General features: G+C 48.1%; 3 protein-coding genes across 3 annotated transcripts; 1 reads left to right on the forward strand and 2 right to left on the reverse strand.

The window, feature by feature from the left end:
- Positions 1-301: 301 nt before the first annotated feature.
- Positions 302-5,435, reverse strand: LOC128306700 (uncharacterized). The gene is made up of 7 exons (XM_053044287.1): positions 5,036-5,435; positions 4,769-4,963; positions 4,592-4,689; positions 4,077-4,451; positions 1,556-1,933; positions 1,037-1,490; positions 302-962 (listed from the first exon to the last, which is right to left on the reverse strand). Exons 1-7 carry the CDS (start codon positions 5,417-5,419, stop codon positions 498-500), a joined length of 2,349 nt encoding a protein of 782 aa, XP_052900247.1. The 5' UTR covers positions 5,420-5,435; the 3' UTR covers positions 302-497.
- Positions 5,436-12,213: 6,778 nt separating this feature from the next.
- On the forward strand, positions 12,214-12,981 carry LOC128307272 (pro-resilin-like). Its single transcript, XM_053045035.1, has 3 exons — positions 12,214-12,306; positions 12,693-12,773; positions 12,853-12,981. The coding sequence occupies exons 1-3, from the start codon at positions 12,214-12,216 to the stop codon at positions 12,979-12,981; spliced, it is 303 nt and encodes a 100-aa protein (XP_052900995.1).
- A 318-nt stretch (positions 12,982-13,299) lies between these two features.
- On the reverse strand, positions 13,300-18,469 carry LOC128306405 (splicing factor 3B subunit 1-like). The gene is made up of 6 exons (XM_053043916.1): positions 18,360-18,469; positions 17,664-17,938; positions 17,468-17,591; positions 17,310-17,389; positions 17,048-17,230; positions 13,300-16,974 (listed from the first exon to the last, which is right to left on the reverse strand). The coding sequence occupies exons 1-6, from the start codon at positions 18,385-18,387 to the stop codon at positions 13,702-13,704; spliced, it is 3,963 nt and encodes a 1,320-aa protein (XP_052899876.1). The 5' UTR covers positions 18,388-18,469; the 3' UTR covers positions 13,300-13,701.
- Positions 18,470-18,596: the final 127 nt, after the last annotated feature.

The raw sequence follows: 18,596 nt of genomic DNA on the forward strand, positions 1-18,596 counted from the left end.
CGTTTCTGAGCGTTTTTGACGGACGGATCGGCGCAAAATACGAAAGAGATGCAGGATCCGTTTTGTCTTTTCCCCCACACTCTCTAATGCGTTTGATAGGAATGTGAAAGGAATGTTCTTTTATAATACCTTAATTCTCACATTCCGGTCACTAAAAGAAATTGAATTTATGCGTTACTTTTAAAAGTAATCGCGCAAGGAGACTTCAACGTCCACACGACAGCGAAACTATGGAGTTGATTTGTTTTTCACAGCCACAAACAAAAGTGAACGATTGCTACTCCATACTATTATACAATAATATACTTTTTTGTATTTATTACTAGCTTCTTCGTTACACCAAGCGTAACCGTGTCGGGTATACAAATTACATTTAAAATTCCTAGCACTTGCATCCCTGCCAAGAGTGTACGTGTACGCTAGCCATTGCTTTCTCGCGTTTAAGTTAAAATAACATAATTATTTGCAATCCTTTCGATCGGCGTGAGCACGCCGCATTAATATCTCGGCACAGACGTTTGACCTTTCGCGAGCAGGAAGCTGTCGAGCGATACGGATTTGCGTGACCGTACGCCGGATGATGTGTCCGGTTCGGACGGTTCCGGTGCGAGTGTTTGGTGCTGCGTACCGGTGGCTGTCGCCCCGTTGGCCGGATCGATACGTTCGCACAGGTTCTTGATACGTTTTTTGATCGAACGTCGATGGCTGTCGAACCGGCGACCCAAACCCTCGAGGGCGGTCACCGTCGCCGACCGGGCGGCGTGCGGTAATTCGGTTGATTGTGGTTTTGGTGTTTGTGTGTGGGTAGCACCGTTCCGGTGCGTTAACCGACGCCAGGATCCTTGCAGCTGCATACGCTTCAGCTGTCGCCAAAGGCTGTGGCTGTGGTGATGGTCGGTTGGGGCGGGTAGAGACGACGATGAACCGGTCGTAATGGACGGTATGCGTTCGGACACTTGTATCTACAACGGGGAATCGTGAACACCGGGGGTTAGATAAGGGCCCGGAGATGCGGTGCGGTGTACCCGTGACTTACCGGTTCGTAGATGTGCTCATCGCCGTACGCTTCGTGGCGTATCGGTAGCGGTTCCTGTGACCCGTTTGTGCCGACGCTGTCCGTCTCCGTGCCACCGGTCGATCGGTGCGTCTCAAACAGATAGTTGACGTCTTCGTAGTCGTCATAGTTGCTGCAGCTACGTGCGGTGACTGGGCGCCGTGCCGTACCGGTGACCAGCTCAACACCATCGGAAATCTGTGGCAAGGATACGGAAACCTTTCGGCCACCGTCGGCCCGATCGTCCGGCTGTCCGGTGTTGGTGTCGAGCGTGCGAGCTAACCGACGGGATCGTTTGGCCCGCACATCCACCACGGCGTAGATCGGTTCCGTCTCCAACAAGGCATCTCGCAATTCAACCGCTATGCCAACCTCCTCGTAAACATGCGAGTTGCACGGTGCTGCATTATCGACCACATCGCTACAAGACGGTGAACTGAAAATAATTCGAATTCGTTATATTTAATCTATCGCTAGAATTCGAATTCGCGGACTACTTACCAGACAGATTTGGACATCGGTTCGCCCGGACTATCAGAATTGTGGGGATTTTTGTTACCTTGGGCACTGTCGATGGTTGCTGGCATGCTGGGACGCTCGTTAAACATGCTGTTAATCCGGCACACATCCATCGACTGGTGGTGCGACTTGCTCCAAACATCCTGATGCAGTCGAAATATCTGCTGCTTCGGTCGGTCGCTCGGTTCCTCCTTCTGCCGGTCCTCCGCCGTCGATGCGACGCCTCCATCTTCAACGGCACTCTTGGCGCGGTCTCGTCGATCTACCAGTACCGCGCGACCCCTCGCCGTCTGGTCGGCGCTGTTGTCCCTCGCACCGATGGGCGTTCGTGTTTCCAGGGGGACCACAGTCTCCGGTCGTCTGTTTCCAATTGTTTGATCAACGGACGCGCACATGCCGTTGCAGCAGTGTGAGGGTGGGGGGAATCAACAGAAAGAAGGGATATAAATATAGAATACCCATTTTTTATCCCCGGTGCAACTCCGGAAGTAAATAACGAGGGCAGTGAAGCGGTGAAGTCGTGCTGCATCTCCAATGCACGGGATGCATACAAAACCGATGGATGCTGCATGTGGAGTCTATTGACGGGTTGATGTATGCAGAAGCAGATGCCAACCCAGCGGCATACGATCTTCCCCTATACTCTCGTCGGTTTGCTTCTTGCACGCCGGTGTATTTTTCTTTACTGCGAGGGGAAAATGAATGGTACTTGAGCGTGCCTTGTGATGTGATGTGATATGAGAACGCGCCCCTACTCAAGTGGAATCGCTGGATTCCTGGAAGATTAGACACGCTGCAGAGCGGCAAGACGTCAACACGTGGGTGAGGGATAATGTTCTGGTTCTAGCTTTGATTATCTTTAGATTTTGGAACGCAGTAGCTGTCTAGATTATGCAGCCGTGGAGGAGAACGTTACCCTATACATAAACATCACGACTTAACCGTAACGCTTCGCGTGAAGCAATCATAATAAGAACCCAAATCGTTGTTAGCTCACACAGTACGGAAAAGCGATAGTTCAGTGGAGTTGCATACTTCCTTGCGATATCTATTCTCTCAAGGTCATAAGCAATCAAAAATAAAAAAAAACCCGGCAAGTTTTGATTGACTGAGCAGCTGAAGCAACAGCACAGCAAAACACAACCGAAAAGACAACGCAAACTGGGCGCTTGTTGTACAGTTTTGTAAGCATCTAATCTTAAGCTATTTTGAAAACATAAAACCAACCCGGATATTGCACAGTGGGTATTTGACGGGCACTTTAAATCCATAATTCTTCACTGATGGGAAGGGGAAACTCAAAGTGAGCAACTTTGATGTTAAAATCATTTAAAATCCTTTTTTTGAGTTGAGAGTTGTGCCTCAATCTTTGGTCTAATAAACTTAAGGTGTTGCGGTGAAAATCTTCTGGTAAAGTTTGCAGTAAGTCATAAACGAAACAAATCAATAACAAACTCTTAGCGTTAACGCTATAAAATAGTAATTTGAGGTATTTCTTAAAGGAGATCTTATATCTTCACATTTGCTCCGAACGGTCCACTGTGCGATGGGGATATTACACAGTCTGCAATATCTGTATCGATTATAAAGCATGAGCTTTTTTTAATGCCTCGACACGGTCTGTTTGTTCGCCTGTTCGGTCGGTGTGTTAGCTCAATGCACCTCCGAGCCGTCGGTTTTGGACGAGCTGTGGGAAGGGTGCCCTTGAAGAAGCAACGGTCTACAAACACATCCACTTTGTGCGACACGTTCCGGACACTGTTTTGAAAATCTGAACCATGTCTCAAGGCGCCTGCCATTTTAGAAGGGTCGCATTGGATAGGAGCGGGTGCACTTTAAACATTGGAAGTAAAACCAGAAGGCATTGCACACAACACCCCGTGCCGTACAGTCCCTTGTCTGGCGTATGTCTCGGCGCACATGCCTATGCTGCCGAGTTCAAACCTTTTTATATTCTTCTAGTGTTTCTATTTATAAAAGAGCATCTCGCCATGTTGATGTTTTTAGCGCGGAAGTTGTTTACATACGGGCGAGAGGTTAGTTCCAGCCCTACATACTGCTTATGTTTACCGTTGCGACAACAGTTTTACCCAACACATGTGCAAAACCTGGTATTTCACCCTGCGTGTTTACCAGGTGTAAAATGACTTCGCTATAGTGAGTGAATGATTAGTCCGATGGGGTGAGTGATGTCCCTAATATCGACCTGACAGTGGGTGATAGCTTGTACTCTTGTCATGCGTGGAAGAAGATGAGTCTAAGAGGTGCAAGAGGTCACCTTATTAAAGGAGTCGGAGGAGTCCTCAGAAATAGTGTCTTCTGATAGAGGTTCGGAATAGAAGTTTATCTTCAAACATAGAATGTTCTAATGATTATTCTTCAAATATCTCATTCTTCAATCGGAAAACCTTCAATATTCTCTGAATATCCAACGTAGATGTTTAAGATATTTGGACATAGATGCTTCAAATAATCATTATCAGTTCAGTAGATGAGCTCTTACCCAGTATCGTCGTTCTCGCCAGTGCCGGACAGTTTTATTCCATTATCCCGTGAGATCGAGAGGCTTTTGGTGGCCAACAATTTCCCTTGGTAAGCGGTACTATCTGGCACCTTCAGTACATTGTTGTTGAGATCATCTTTGTCGTTCGGTTCCCGGGCGGTTCCGAATGCCCGATACCGCACCGTCGCTTCCGCGCTGAAGCTGCGCGGCGGCTTTGGCGGTCCAGGACGGTTCGGTGGCTGGGGTGCCCGCTTCCTTAACGCTGCTAGTGCCGGCCCATTCGACCGGCTAATGACATCCGCAAAAGGTTTGCAGTTCGATGGCAACGAAAACGACGACAGCGGCAGGGTGGAGCGCTGGAAGCTATTATGCAAGCTTGGTACGAAACAGTGGAAAGATTGCAGGGGAAACTAATCAGTGTTCGCACATTTCGGGGATTTTCCCTGTGCTGCGTTCGTTCGCCACGGCCATTCGCGATGCTTTCGCGAACACCTGCAAACCCTGGTGTGACTTACCTGAAGTTACGGTCAGCACTTATGCCGCCGTTTGCCACGGTTAAACTATCTAGCAGTGCCATTATCCATTCGGAACAGCTACGATGATCATCACAGCGCTGAAAGAATGCGGAATTGGTGAAATGTTTTTATTTTTTTCTTGACCGTTGGGACATTAAACAAGCAGCGCTCACTCACGAATGTATACATAAGCTTCGAGTTCGTTTCGATGGTGAAACGCGGTCCAGTCGTTGGGATAATGACCGTGCCCGGCACCAGATTGATGATGTCCTTAAACGGTGCGAGCTTCTTCTCGTAATCATCACGCGACGAGTACGACAGCAGTAGTTGATTCTGGAGTATGAAGAACAACTTGCGCCATCCACCCATTTTCTGGCATAAAGCAGCATGAAAAGCAAATGAACCACCGAATGGATAGCTATATCACCGTTGCGTTAAACTTACATTCCTTTTCTTCTTCAAATATCCACACATCTTTACCACGCCGGTGGACGTGGAGGTGGACGACGATGGCGAATCGGCAGCAGACGTTAGTACTCGTACCGGGGAGGATTCTTGCCCCGTCTTAACGTCTTTGCCATCCATTGCACCCAGCGCAGTGGCTACCGACAGTATGGCGGTAGGTGTTGGTGGCGATAGTGCAACGTTCGGCATACTGTCGTCGTCGTCGTCATCGTTCCCATTGCGTTCCGGTGTGCTCGGTGACGTTGAACTTCCATTGCGATCTGCTGCCTGCTGGTGCAGCAGGGTATCGAAGGAAAACATTGCTGGTGGCGACGGTGACGGTGTGCTTACGACAGACGTTTTAGTTGTCATGAATTTCTTCATTTTCGTACCAGGTTTGGGGGGTTTATATTGCTGCCGAGGCAAATATGCATCCGCATCAGCACACCGTCAATAAGCCGGACCACGTACTACTACTGCAAGCAGTGCCGTACCTCGCGTATCTACGGGGCAAATCGATTAAGGTGGTATGTTAGTGGAGTTAGACAATAGCGCAGGAAGTGTGCGTGACAAGCCTCCGCTGGTTAACCAAAATAAAATAGAGGTCAGCTACCGGAGAGATCGTCCCCATGCCACAATGGGAACGACCTTATCTTAGGGAGTCACCAAATATGCCGAAAATACGCGCTATGTTATTAACAAATTCACGAAAACAATCTTCAAAAACATCGGCTGTAACCTTAAACCGTGGCAGAAACAGTATAAGCATTACTAAATAGTACATTATTTCATCGTTAGCTTCGCCTAACCAAACCGTTTAAAGCGAGTCTCGCGTCTGTTATGTTTATATGCACACGATACATGCACAGCGCGAACAATTTAATTGGTTTTGGTTCGATGCGGTTACCACCACCACTACCACTACACGGCCCCGGTATATCCTCCTAGAAACTCCGGAGGAGAAGGTTTTGCGCGAACGATATTTATGCAATGGACCTATTCCCTGGGTCTCCGCTCATCCGGAGACCACCGTCCTGCGGGGACTTTCAAATGTCCGAAATGGAATGGGGTTTTTTTTTTTTTTTTGGGGAGCTTTGTTTCTCTTTTATTCGCTCAACGCACTCGGGAGTAGTTTCACTTTCGGCGCTATTTGATGGTGTGTACTAGCCAATTGTTTTGCTTTCTACGGGTGATGCAGTAGAACGACAAATGAGATGGAAAGTAGCCACGCTGGAACACTACGAAATTGAGTCAATGTAGATCAGTGCAATTGGAAATTATCCTTCATTTTGTATGTGGCTTCACGACTCGTTCGCCATTTTCTTAGCTCTAACTGTTGGTGTGCAATATGTAACGTTGCCAGAATTAATGTGTACGGAACTTTTACCCGCCACTAAGTTAGTAAAGTGTTTGATTGATATGTAACAATTAATTTGTCGTCGAAAATAGTATCATTTGCATCCTTCCTTATCGCTGTAACTCCACAACGTGGTTTAGTAGGTTTGCAAGTCGTCTACCGGATAGCTACGCATCGACGTCGTTCATTCACCTGCTGTCACTAAACAATGTGCCGCAGATTTATCAACATCACAACCATTAGGTGGTAACACAATTTTAACAACTCTCACTTTGCATACCTTCAAGGTGCCACGAACACACACCGGCAACAAGCGAAACAAATCAACCATAATTTACCACTCAAGACCCCGGTCCTTTGGTCAGAAATCTCGTTCTCTTCATATGCACCTCATTAACAGCTTTCTGTTTGCCCTTGCCAGCAACAAGTTGAAGATTTCTTTTCCATAAACACTCGCAACCGTTGATCGATTCCTGATCCGCTTTATCCCGACGTCTGCTCGTTGCTGCAATTGAGGTGACACTGTCGGATTTATTAGCACCCGATTAGAACCCGATCCGGACCCAGCTTAGGCGCTATGTGTTCGTAAACACGCTCCATACGGATATGTTAGTTTGCGAATAAATACGCACGGCGTGTAGGATTCGTCATGTGCCGACGACCACCGGCATTTCATGAAAGCGTATTGTTTTACATCCGAAGGCTCGTAAATGTGGCACCATTTTCGCGTGGGGTGTATGAATAAAGTTAACGCAGGTTGTTTAGAAATATTGTTCCGCCTGCTTTTCAATTTAAAAACTATGACCCATTTAGTGCCTTTATTATGAATCAAAATACCTCTGGGATAACACTATTAGTGTTATTAAAGTCCAGCGTTCTTTTACTGGAAACATTAAAAAATACTTTTAAAAACGGCCTTAGAGTTCCTTGATAATCTCTCGCTCTTAACGATGGCCTAAGAGGAAATATTTCTAAGCCGAAAAATAAACTGAGATAATGATGTTAAGCGGGGTTATATAGTTGCAGCTTCTTGCAGTTTTTGACTCTTTTGGTTTAAGCTCCAAGTATTCAAATATCTTCCTGATGAGAGATGAAAGTATTCAACTACCCTTATGGACTATATTGGACTGGTAACTAGTTGGCCTTATGGCTTTAGTGTTTCACGAATGTATTTTGGTTTCGTCTTTGAAAAATAATGAAGTCTTCCTGACAGCTTGCTTAGTTAATTCGTTGGTTTGAGCACCAATTGTTAAGCTACATCTATTTCATATAGGAACGGTCGTATGTCAAACAATGAGAGATAGGTTAGGCTTCATACGCTAACGTAACCAACCCCACAACCTATGTGTCTAATGAAATACCTTAAGGGTAATGTAAAACCTGCAGAAGTCCTATAGCGTTAGGTTAGGTTGAAGATTAATTTATTTTCTAGTAATTTTTTAAATCTCGACTACCTCGGCTATGTCTGATGCTCTCAAGAAGACTTAAACTTGATGTCTGATCGCAATAGGGAACAAGCTATCTGTAATAGAGGCATGATGGAAATCTCCAAATAGGATTTCATGAGAGCTGTAAGAGTATCCGTATCTGAACAATGACAAAGATATATGACAGGCACTTCTCTCCAGTATTCCACATTCTCCTATATGACTCCAACGTAGAGCCTCCGTATGTGGCGAAAATGATTCGAGAGCTATGCGTGTCACCATTACAGCATTCGTTTTGCGTGACCCGTACTCATTATCTCATGCTCTGCCACGTAGAAGCGTGTGTGGTAGAATTTGGTTTTGTAGTAGCCTCTGGGGATCGTCAAAGTACCATTCCCTCCGCGCAGCAAAAAAAAGGGAATTGATTGCGAGCGTTGTGTCATCCATTTGTTGGACTCATTTGATTGTGAAGCGTCTGATTGAAGTCTGATTCGGTAACGTCAGCAGCAAATACATTTCACCGAATGCATATCAGCGATGATTGAAAACCAAACGACCCGAAATATCTTGGATTGCATCGATCGGAATGTGATGGCTACCCCTTCCTTCTCTTTGCATCATCTTTTCGCCGTGGGGTTCAGAGCCTTGTCAGAGAGCGACTTTGGGCAACGGTGTTTGTTCATCTTACCAGCCCGGACTTCTGCAGTTGGCAGCCGCCTGGATCATGCAAACGCACACTTCGCGGCACATTAACCCGTACTTCACCAGACACAAAGGAAAGGGCTGTAACAGTGCTAGAAAATAACACCTGCCCACCTGACCTGTTCGTCTCTACTTTATGTATATTTAAACATGCACACACACACACACACCATGCACCGTAAACAAAACAAAGCGCACAACAACGCCAATGGCATTCAGCAACATTCACAAACGCACAACAGATTTGTGAGGGCAAAAACGCCCCTGTTTCCCCTTTTCTCTCGTAGTCCCACTCACCTCATCCACACTAGTTTCACCCCCTGTAAGCTGTGATGTGCTAACCGAGCGTGCTAGCACAGCGCTTTACTGCTGCAGCAGCGCCAGAAGTGTGAGTTCTCGTACGGGGCTCTGCCTAAAGTCGCTTCTTGTCTAACGCATCTCGGCACATCATCCGCACACATCGGAACAAACTCGCGCACAAAGGACGGCGCAGCGGCTGAATGTTTCACACATTGCTGGACCGTCCAGTGTTTTCCTTTATTGGCGACACTACTACCCGTCGCGGGCTCAACGGCTGTGGAACGTGACACCTGACCTAACGACCAGCACGAGCTGAGGGAATGAGTGTGAGTGAAAACCGGGCACACAAAGAGCCCGCCGCGCTATTCCATTCAGCCGAAAAACCCTTTCCCAAGCGGCACGCATTCGAGCACGTGCTTGCGCTACGGACCTACGAATCGCACTGGAAGCCGCGCATTACTGCGTGGAAATTGTACCGCGCGAAGCATTCGATCACACGCAACACACACATATATAAACACATGCGAGAATTTTTGGGGTAGGGTTGGTGGAAAATTTTTTGTTTGTGAACGAGATGGGCTTTCTCTCTTTTTACAGCTCGTTTTTCATGCGGAGATGGCGCGCCTCTAATGTGCGGCCCGTTTAAGCCGTTGGCTATCCATCCCACCCCACCACGTGGCGGTGCTGTTTTGGGGGGTGGTCGACTGTCGGGTGACACATGGAGGCAACCTGTCGCACATGGAAGACAAATACAATTTCCCATGCGAGAGCCGTAATGGTACCTCGGGTGCTCTAATTTCATCTCTTTAATGTCCATAGGTCGGCTGCTGCATAAGGGTGATGATCGGCACATGGATCACATGGACAATCTATAGGTGTTGGTTTGAATCACGTAAGATCACTCACTTACAGCTAACCTGAGCGCAAACGGTCGCACACCGGAAGATCACTTCCTGTTCCCATTATGACCTTCAGGGTGGGTTTCAGGTCGTGATTCTACCAAACACACACTTTACCCGCGCAGAAACCAAACCGGATGCACAGTCGGTTGAGTGTGCCGTACCGTTCGTTGATGGTTTTGTTTTGTTCTACGCTTGTCTGGTGGCTTTGAAGCTGACGATACGGTCACAACGAGGAAGCTACAACAGTTTCCAACTGGGTGTGCATCTTCCAACCGGGACAGATACCAAACCGTGTAATGAGCCTGTCTGTCTTGCTGTGTATCACTGCACCCGATGCCTTCTACGTGCCATTTTAGTCGCGTTCCCGGCATGTGAAGTTAAACAGGAACAACCAGGGCCAGCAACGATATATTACGTGTCTGAGCAATGCTGCACGTCAATTTCTGTTGGCGTCGTCGAAGAATGTATACACTTATTTCCTTTCCGGTGGGAGGTTTCTTTGTTCTAAGTCGAATTGCAATCGCATTGGGTGAAGTGATATATTAACATTGTAACTAATTTGTAACGTTTCTTCCGATGTAGTTTCGACGATAATGAAGTCCGTGCGTGATGTTGATCTATTACCACGATCATCTATCAATTGCTGTTCTAAATTCTTCTCTTCTCTATCCTAAGATTGTTTTGAGAGTTATATCGCAAATATTTTGCTACACTTTTAACTCACTCCTAATCATCGATTTCAATCCAAAACGAATTATAAAACACTGTCACTCTCTTTTGCACGATTTCCTGTATTACTCAATGTATACAATCCAACAAGAGAAACAAATCCTCTGGCGGGCATTAAAATCCGAAAAGCATTTCAGGCATTTTTCTGCGCTACCAATACACCCTTGAGTGAGTGTAAACGCAAAAGAGTGGTTAAAGGAGCCATAAAAAAAACTCCTCGTGCTGATTTATACTGATTCACTCTCGCGCAGGTTTCAACTCACTCACTCACTCTTACTCAGCGCGCACATCTCTAGTCCACACCCTAGCAGGAGAGCGCTTAGCAGTTAATCAGCACTACATCTGTAATCCAAATGCAGTCCCAAGCTCGCATTGCCCAAACACGGGGAAACATCTTGGAGCCCTTCATTCAACCGCATCTGTTGGTGTCAACAAGATGTGGGGATAAGGAGAACACGGTGCACCAAACCGTCATCGTGATCGAGCCGGCATTTACACGTTCCGCTGTTGTTGTTTCCCCCCCCCCTTGGAACGATAGATTGGAGTGGCCACGGGAGGAAGGTACGGAATGCTACGGGTTCCAATAAAATGCATTCCTCGCATGCACGTCGTGGCGTCTTCGTCAGTGTGTTATGCTCGTTTGGTTTTTTTTTGTTACTGTTGTCGTCAAGGTAAGCGAAGCTAGCATCAAATTCGTACGTCCAAAGGTGGAACGCTTCGCATACTAGAAGTGTGCTTAATTCTATTTAGGGCAGCTATTCAGATCGCACCTTTAGGGTGACATTTGTATTCGTTGTGTGCTCCGGTGGTGCAGAGTTGCTGCCGGATAGATATGGTTGATATATATTCAAATTAAGATAATCGTGGGATCGGTTCAATGGGAGCAATGCCTGAAATCAAGACATTATCGTTACATTAACAATGACGTGACAAGCAAACCTTCTTCATTGATAATTCTATTCATCAGATAAAATGTCAATGAGCTATGATTCTATTGAATCCACCAAATTCTAGTTAAACGAAGTCAAGATGCTAACAATTATTTTAATTGGGGCGACCCGGTGGCATGAAGGTAGCGGCGAAAACGAATGGACCGAGCCTAAATCTCATCCGGATCAATAGCAAGTACAGACTTATCAGGCTTAATGGTAAAAATCAGGCTTAATGGTATGGCTTTCGGTATGTTTGATTCTTACACGGTTCTTAGTTCAAGTGAAACTACATACGATCGTCGTAACGCAACGCAAGAAGCCCAAACGTAGCGCCAATACCACACAGGAGATTAAATGTCAAAAGGTTGCACCAGAAGCGCACCATGCGGAATCATCTCCCGGGACGTCTCGTGCGGCACAGAGCCTTCGTGAGAAGTTGTCGTGTCGTGGAACCAAACCCCAGTTCGCGCTGCAGCGGTGGGCCCTCTGGGCTGGTGCAGACAGAGACTGGCAGGTTGGAAAATAGGATTGGCAGATTCCATCCGGCAAACCGGCACGATCGTCCTACCCCTGTGTGGATACAGCGGTCGGGAAAGACCGTGGGAAGGAAGGTCCTATATATATCGAATCCGAACCAGTTGCCAGCATCCAGTGCACCAAAGGCATCCGAACGGCTTTGAAACTCCAAACTCCTCCGAATGTGCGTCCCGTGAGTTACAAGTGGCGCGTACTATCTTGCTGACTGATCTGCATCTGACTAGCGCACCCGCACCAGCACTGCTCTCAAACTGCTCCTGTTCTACTGATCAACCATCGTTTCCCTGTTATCATGTCGATTAAGGTGCTAGTGTTGTTTGGGGTGATGCTGAGTGTGTGCGTAGTTCGTCTGCATGCGGCACCGCAAGCAGAGAAATATGAAGCAGTAAGTAGCAATATCAGTTGTGTTGTGATCCATTGTGTGAAGAATCGGTAGTAATGTTGAGTCCAGATTCAGGAATCTGAATGAATCTTTGAACTGGATTTCTGTTTGAGAGTCATGAATCGTGAAAGCATCATCTGTTGAGAGTCGTTTCCTGATCTGCATGACTCCTCACTCACTAAAGATACATAGGAATGACTCTTCTCGAAAGATTCATTAACCACAACACTATTCTGTAGTAGTGTTAAACCTCAAGAGTTGCACAGAATAACGCATTAATCGACGCTAGTGAGCTTCTGTCGATCCTCTTGAACTACGGAACTCCAAGACAAAACAAAAAACCCTATCTCAGAGCATCGTACTACATCCTCGAATTTCCTCTCTTCTAGTACGAATACAAGTACGAAGTGAAGGACCCCGAGAAGCAGCTGTTCTTTGACAAAAACGAAGCAGGAGATACTGCTGGCAAGGTATGTTGTTGCATGGTGGTGGAGTGTTTTCTCCTTACAGCCTAGTGTGTCCAGTGGCTACAGCTATTTTCCGTGACAGGTGACGGGACGATACTCTGTGTGGTTGCCCGACGGTCGGCTCATGACCATCAAGTACATCGTGGATAAGGAGGGTGGCTTCCAGCCGGAAGTCGATTTCCAGGACAATGCGAACCCACTGTCCGGCTAGTGAGCAACGTTTCCAATTTCCCGATGCTGTCAACCCTCGCCCCTTTGACGCTTGGAACGGATTGGTGCTTGGATTCTTGGACCTGAGCCGTTTACTGACAACGGTGGAAGGAAAGGTTATTTAATTTATATTGTGAGTCGCTACGTTCACCGTCGAACTGGATGTATAGGATATTGTAAATAAAGTTACCTCCTTAGTCGGTTTGTCTGCAAAGTGTAAACAGATTATCTCTCAATTGATATATATCAGCAAGTACACTATAAACCAAAAGATAATATCTATCGGATCTTCCTGTGACAAACTTCCATTGTGTTCATGTCTGAGTAGTGAATGAAAAACTTTATTTCCCGAATGCTTGATACAGATTGTTTAAAACTACATCGCAAATTGGCTCGATTGCCAATACATGTTACGCACTTTCACTATAAAATCGCATTTTCGAAATGACATGTTTACCGATTCATTAAAATAAACTTTAAGTAAGCATAGTTTTGGTTGTTATTGAGTGAATATTTCAAACACGATTTGATAAATGAAGGGTATCATACTAAGAATGAACTGAATCATTATTCTGTGCTAGTGACAGAATCATAAATCCATGTACAATATAACGCGTTGTCGCTAATCGACGACCCACGCTTCCATGCACTAACAATTCAATTAAATAATATCAAAATGTTATGCTAGTTACGTAAATCAAATCAAAATACCCTCATATGTCTACAGATTGTACTCCAGTTCATAGCGAACGTACTGATTTTTGGGATCGTTCGTGATGCGTGGATAGCCCGCGATGAGTGCATCCTGGGCGCCGATGTACAGCGAGTTGTAAATTTTCCAGTACACATCGCGCACCTTCCGGGCCGGGTGGAACAATCCCTGCAGCGTGTACTGCAGTATCTTGATCGGACCGAGCGCCACCCGCAGTCCCTCGACCGCGTCCATGAACGCCTGCACCAGATGGGGCGAGGTTTCGAAGATGTTCGGCCACACGTAGTTCAGCAGATGGATGAGCGCATCCTCGCACCCGAACCCATACACACCGAGCGACATGTGCTTGATCGCGGCACATGCCGTCTGACGGTGGACTAGATCGCGATCCATCAGCGCGTCCTCCAATAGCGGACAGACGGCGTAGATGTAATCCTTGCCCATCTCGCCGATGTACTCGAACAGGAAGGACAGCGACTTGAGCACACCGTTCTGTACGTTCAGCTCCGGCACGCGGTACTCGTTCATGAGGGCGGGCAGCACGGTGAACGGACGGCACGTTTCCGCCACGATCGCGATGGCCACGGTCGTGCAGACCCGGTTCTGACGCTCCTGCACCTTCAGGTTGTTGAGCAGCGTGGCGAGCACATCGTGGGGACCGATTGCCTTGGCGATGTAGCCGAACGTGTTCACCGTGGCACGCCGAATCGCCTTCTTGTGCGCCTTCAGCAGCTCAAGCAGCTCGAAGCAGATGCGCATCCACTCGCGGGCGGACACGTACTCCGGTCCTCGATCTGCGATACGGCCCACTAGATCGATACAGTTCTCCTGCACCTTCTCGTGCCGGTTCTTCAGGATGGGCGTCAGCCGGGGCAGCAGATCCTTGATCGGTGGTGTCATCTTCGTCATACCGATCACGTTCACGATCGCCTTCAGGGCGCCCAGAATCGAACCGAGCACCTCCGGATACTCCTCGCCGAGGTACTCGTACAGTACCACACCGAGATGGCCCATCAGCTTCTCCTCCTGGCACGTCTTCATCACCACGGCAATGCGCGAGATCAGATCAGCGGCCTGCTGGCGCACCTTGGCCGATTTGTTGTTCAGTCGCCACAGGATGGTACCGCAGATCTGTGGCAGGTACGGCTTGACGCGCTTGCTCAGCTGGTTCACAACCGTGCCGAACCCGTTCAGCATCACCACGTCCTCGGTCGTTTGCTCCTGGAACGCGTACAGTATGCCGTCGATCAGCTGTTCCTCCAGGCGCGAATCGATGTCGGCGGCACCGAGGTTCGCCATGATCTTCTCGATCGTTTCCATTACCATCTTGCGGTACTGTTCGTTCTCGTCCTTCAGGTCGTCCACCACGCGGTTGATGATCTCGGACGCACCGACCTTGTTCGCGATCTCGACCGTCGTATCGACCAGCTGCCGGTAGTTGCGTCGGTCCAGCGCCATCCGATGGTTCCAGAAGTGCTTGAAGAAGTGCGGCAATATCTCCTCCTTGATGTACTGCGCCTCGACACCGTCCGTCGCGCAGCACTGCTTCACCACCTTCAGCACAATCTTCTTCATCTCCTCGTCTGGCGATTGAAACTCGCGGATCAGAATCAGCATCACCTCGCGCGTGTAGTAGTTCGCGTATTCTGCATCCATCAGCGGGATCAGATATCCGATGGCTTTCAGGAACGCCGCCAAACCCTTGCCACGGTGCGTCCGAATGCCCTTCCACAGCGGCTTCAGCACCGAATCGAACGATTCGATGCCGTACGGTGTGGCTGCCTCGGCCAGGGCAGCTAACGCGAGTGCCGTGATAGTGCGCACCTTCTGCTGCTCGTCCACCAAACCATGCTCGATGATTTCGACCAACGACTTCAGATGAGGCAGTATCGCACAGCCCATCAGAATGGCTATCTGCTGCACGATCTTGATGCCGGTGTGACGCGCCTGCCACGATTTCTTGCTCTTGCAGACTGCCTTCAAGAACGGCAGTAGCGACGGAATGCCCAGCGCAGACGCAACGACCGCAAACGCACGAGCCGTCGTATTACGCACGTACTCGTCGATATTGTCGATGTCCGGGCGCATCGTTGAGATCATTGTAGCAAGTCCAGCCGCCTTTGCCAGGTTGGAAATGATCTCTCGACCTTCCACGCGCGCGTAGTAATCCTCATCGATGAGCAGCGGTTCGATCACGACCAGAATCTTGTGCACGTACGGACGGACCAAATCGTCCAGCTTGTACAGAATACGATCAATCACCTTTACCAGCAGATGTCGTTCCTGGTCCTCGAGGGTGGGGCTCATCAGCAGGGGCAGGATTTGATTAAACAGTGGACCCGCACCGAACTCGCGCGATTTGTCCGTAATCTGTCGCAGTGCCGCCTTGCGCATCGGTGGCGTACCGTTCTTGATCTTGAGCAGAAGCTTCATGATTTTGCGCTCCTTCTGCTCCTCCGGACTGAGCGAATCTTCGTCCACCTCGACCAGCAGCTTGTCGAAGTATTGCGCATCTTCCGGCTTCATGAAGGGCAGATTTCCCTTTGGCTGGTTATCCACGAACTTGGCCGATTTGTCCTCTGTTTGGATGAAAAAGGCGGCCGGCGTGCCGGCAATCGGTGTCGGTGTGGCAGTTAGCTTACGGGCGGGCGTCCGAATGGGAATGTAACCAGCTGGCGGAGGCAATATCTTGTACCCGGGCGGGAACAATACATCTAGCTCCTCGTCTGTAAATGGTCTGTTGCGTTCGTCGATTTCCTTCTCCCACCGGTATGCCTGCAGTTGTTCCGGCGTCATCGAAGCGAGATGGCCTGGTGTTGGTGTTGCCATAGCCATTGCCTTGTGTCCGACGGGCGTCGTTCCGCCCGGTGTAAGAAGGGGCGTGGCGTGACCCGGTGTCGTCGTACCGTGCGGTGTCGGTGTCATAGCGATCGACGGTGTCATGGCCGACGGTGTGGCATTGGACGGTGTTTCGTCCCATCGGGAACGTCGCTTGGAGGCAGGCGTGGTGGCATCGAGGAGCACACCATCGCTGGAGACGCGATCGGCACGGGGTGTTTCAGCCCACGAGTGACCCGGTGTTTCACGTTCGGTTTTCGGCGTTTCATCCCATCGATTTCGACGGGTCGACTTCTCTGCAGGTGTTTCGCGGCCTGGTGTGGTGGCTGCACCGGACACATGGGCCGGTGTTGCGTCCCAGATGCGCACATTCGGTGTAGCACCGGGTGTCTCGCTGCCTTTGTGTCCTGGTGTTTCGTCCCAGCGATGATCAGCTGGAGTTTTCTGGAAGAATTATGAAACAAAGCGTTTAAATTGGATATCTCTCTTATATGATGCTACTGAATCGCTTGCTTACTTCCGCATCCCACGTTGGAGTCGCCGGTACGGCTAGTTTCTTTGGTGCTACGAACTGCACATCGACCGCTTGATCCCAGCGGCCACGCTTTTTCGTTTCAACTGGTGCTGGTTTCGCAGCCTGTCCTGTCATACTGATCTTCAACGATCCATCCTTGGCCTTTTCTTGGATTTTTTTGCGCAGCTACAGAAGGAGAAAAAAGAGAACGCTCTCATATAAGTCATTTGTACTGCAGCAAGGATATCGCAACTCATCTACTGACCTCTGCTTCTTCGCCTTTCAGCATCTGCTCGCGCATAATTTCCATATAGGAACGTGAACCAACATCTGGCGTTTTACCTCCTGCAATTAGTACCCACACAAAATACACATTACGCATTAGTCGTGAGTTCAATCTCATGCATTCGGCTATATACGTACCATCTGCAAACGGGTCCACTCGGTCAGGCGAAATGACCAACCTTCTACGCTTTTGGCGATATTCATCCTCTTTTTCTGCCACCGTTGGCTTGCGTCGTTCTGCGAACGGATCGTAATCCTCGCCCTGCAAACAAAGTATTTGAAAGATTCTTTAATGCCACCAAACTGGCTTAGGCTCACTGATGCCCCACCATACCTGTGCCATCTCGTTCAGGAGTGCCGTTGGTGCCGTGTGCCCATTCGGACGATTGTTTCGTCCGATGGGCATGCCTTCGTCCTCCTCATCGTCAATATCGTCATTTGGAGCGATCGATGTAACATATCCCTCGAATTTACTGCCGCTATCGCCGCCATCATAAAGTTCGCTGTCGAAGTACCCTCTGTCGGCCAAACCTACTCCCTTATCCTTGGCCGCTTCGGCGTTCAGCTCTTTCTTTTTCGCCTGCAAATCTCGAATGTGCGATTCTATGTCTGTAATAAAACAAACGAAAAGGTATTTAGATTGACAGTTTCATTGCTCTATGCGATCGTGTGATCTTTGAATTCACAATTCGTAGATAGTTTCTGGATCTAGATTTTAGACTCGAGCCTCAACGAAACCAAGGACAGCGACGCACTATATTAGAAGGTATTAATATCTTTCACATTTACCTATAATTCTTGGTAAAATTTGAAAAATGTAGTAATAGCATGGATAGTAGTTTCAAAATATATCACACAGCCTCTTCAACACGAGAAACTAATGGATCGGATATAGCTGCTGTTGTTTTGGTTTGATAATTTCCTGCAGCAACATGCATAATCTGAAGTGATGCCGGAAGTTTACAAAACCCACGTCGAAGTATGTTGGTCGTTGAGCTACGAAAAATTACCTTCCCCACGTGTAATTTACCTTCGTGAGTGCGTACTGTGTTATCCATTATAAACTAAATACACTTTTAACTTATAAAATACCGTACACGATTATGAGAAACAAACGTTTATAATCTTGTTTATTGTATTCCTTCGAATGATATTCTACAATCTGTCAGGCTGGAGCATGGAACACAGATTGACAGAACAACCGTGCCCTTTGACAGTAGGTGCGAGCAATGCAGGTCAACGCTGTTGCGTCAAATGTTGAAATTAT

This window comes from Anopheles moucheti, chromosome X (assembly GCF_943734755.1).
Source record: "Anopheles moucheti chromosome X, idAnoMoucSN_F20_07, whole genome shotgun sequence".
Lineage (NCBI taxonomy): Eukaryota > Metazoa > Arthropoda > Insecta > Diptera > Culicidae > Anopheles > Anopheles moucheti.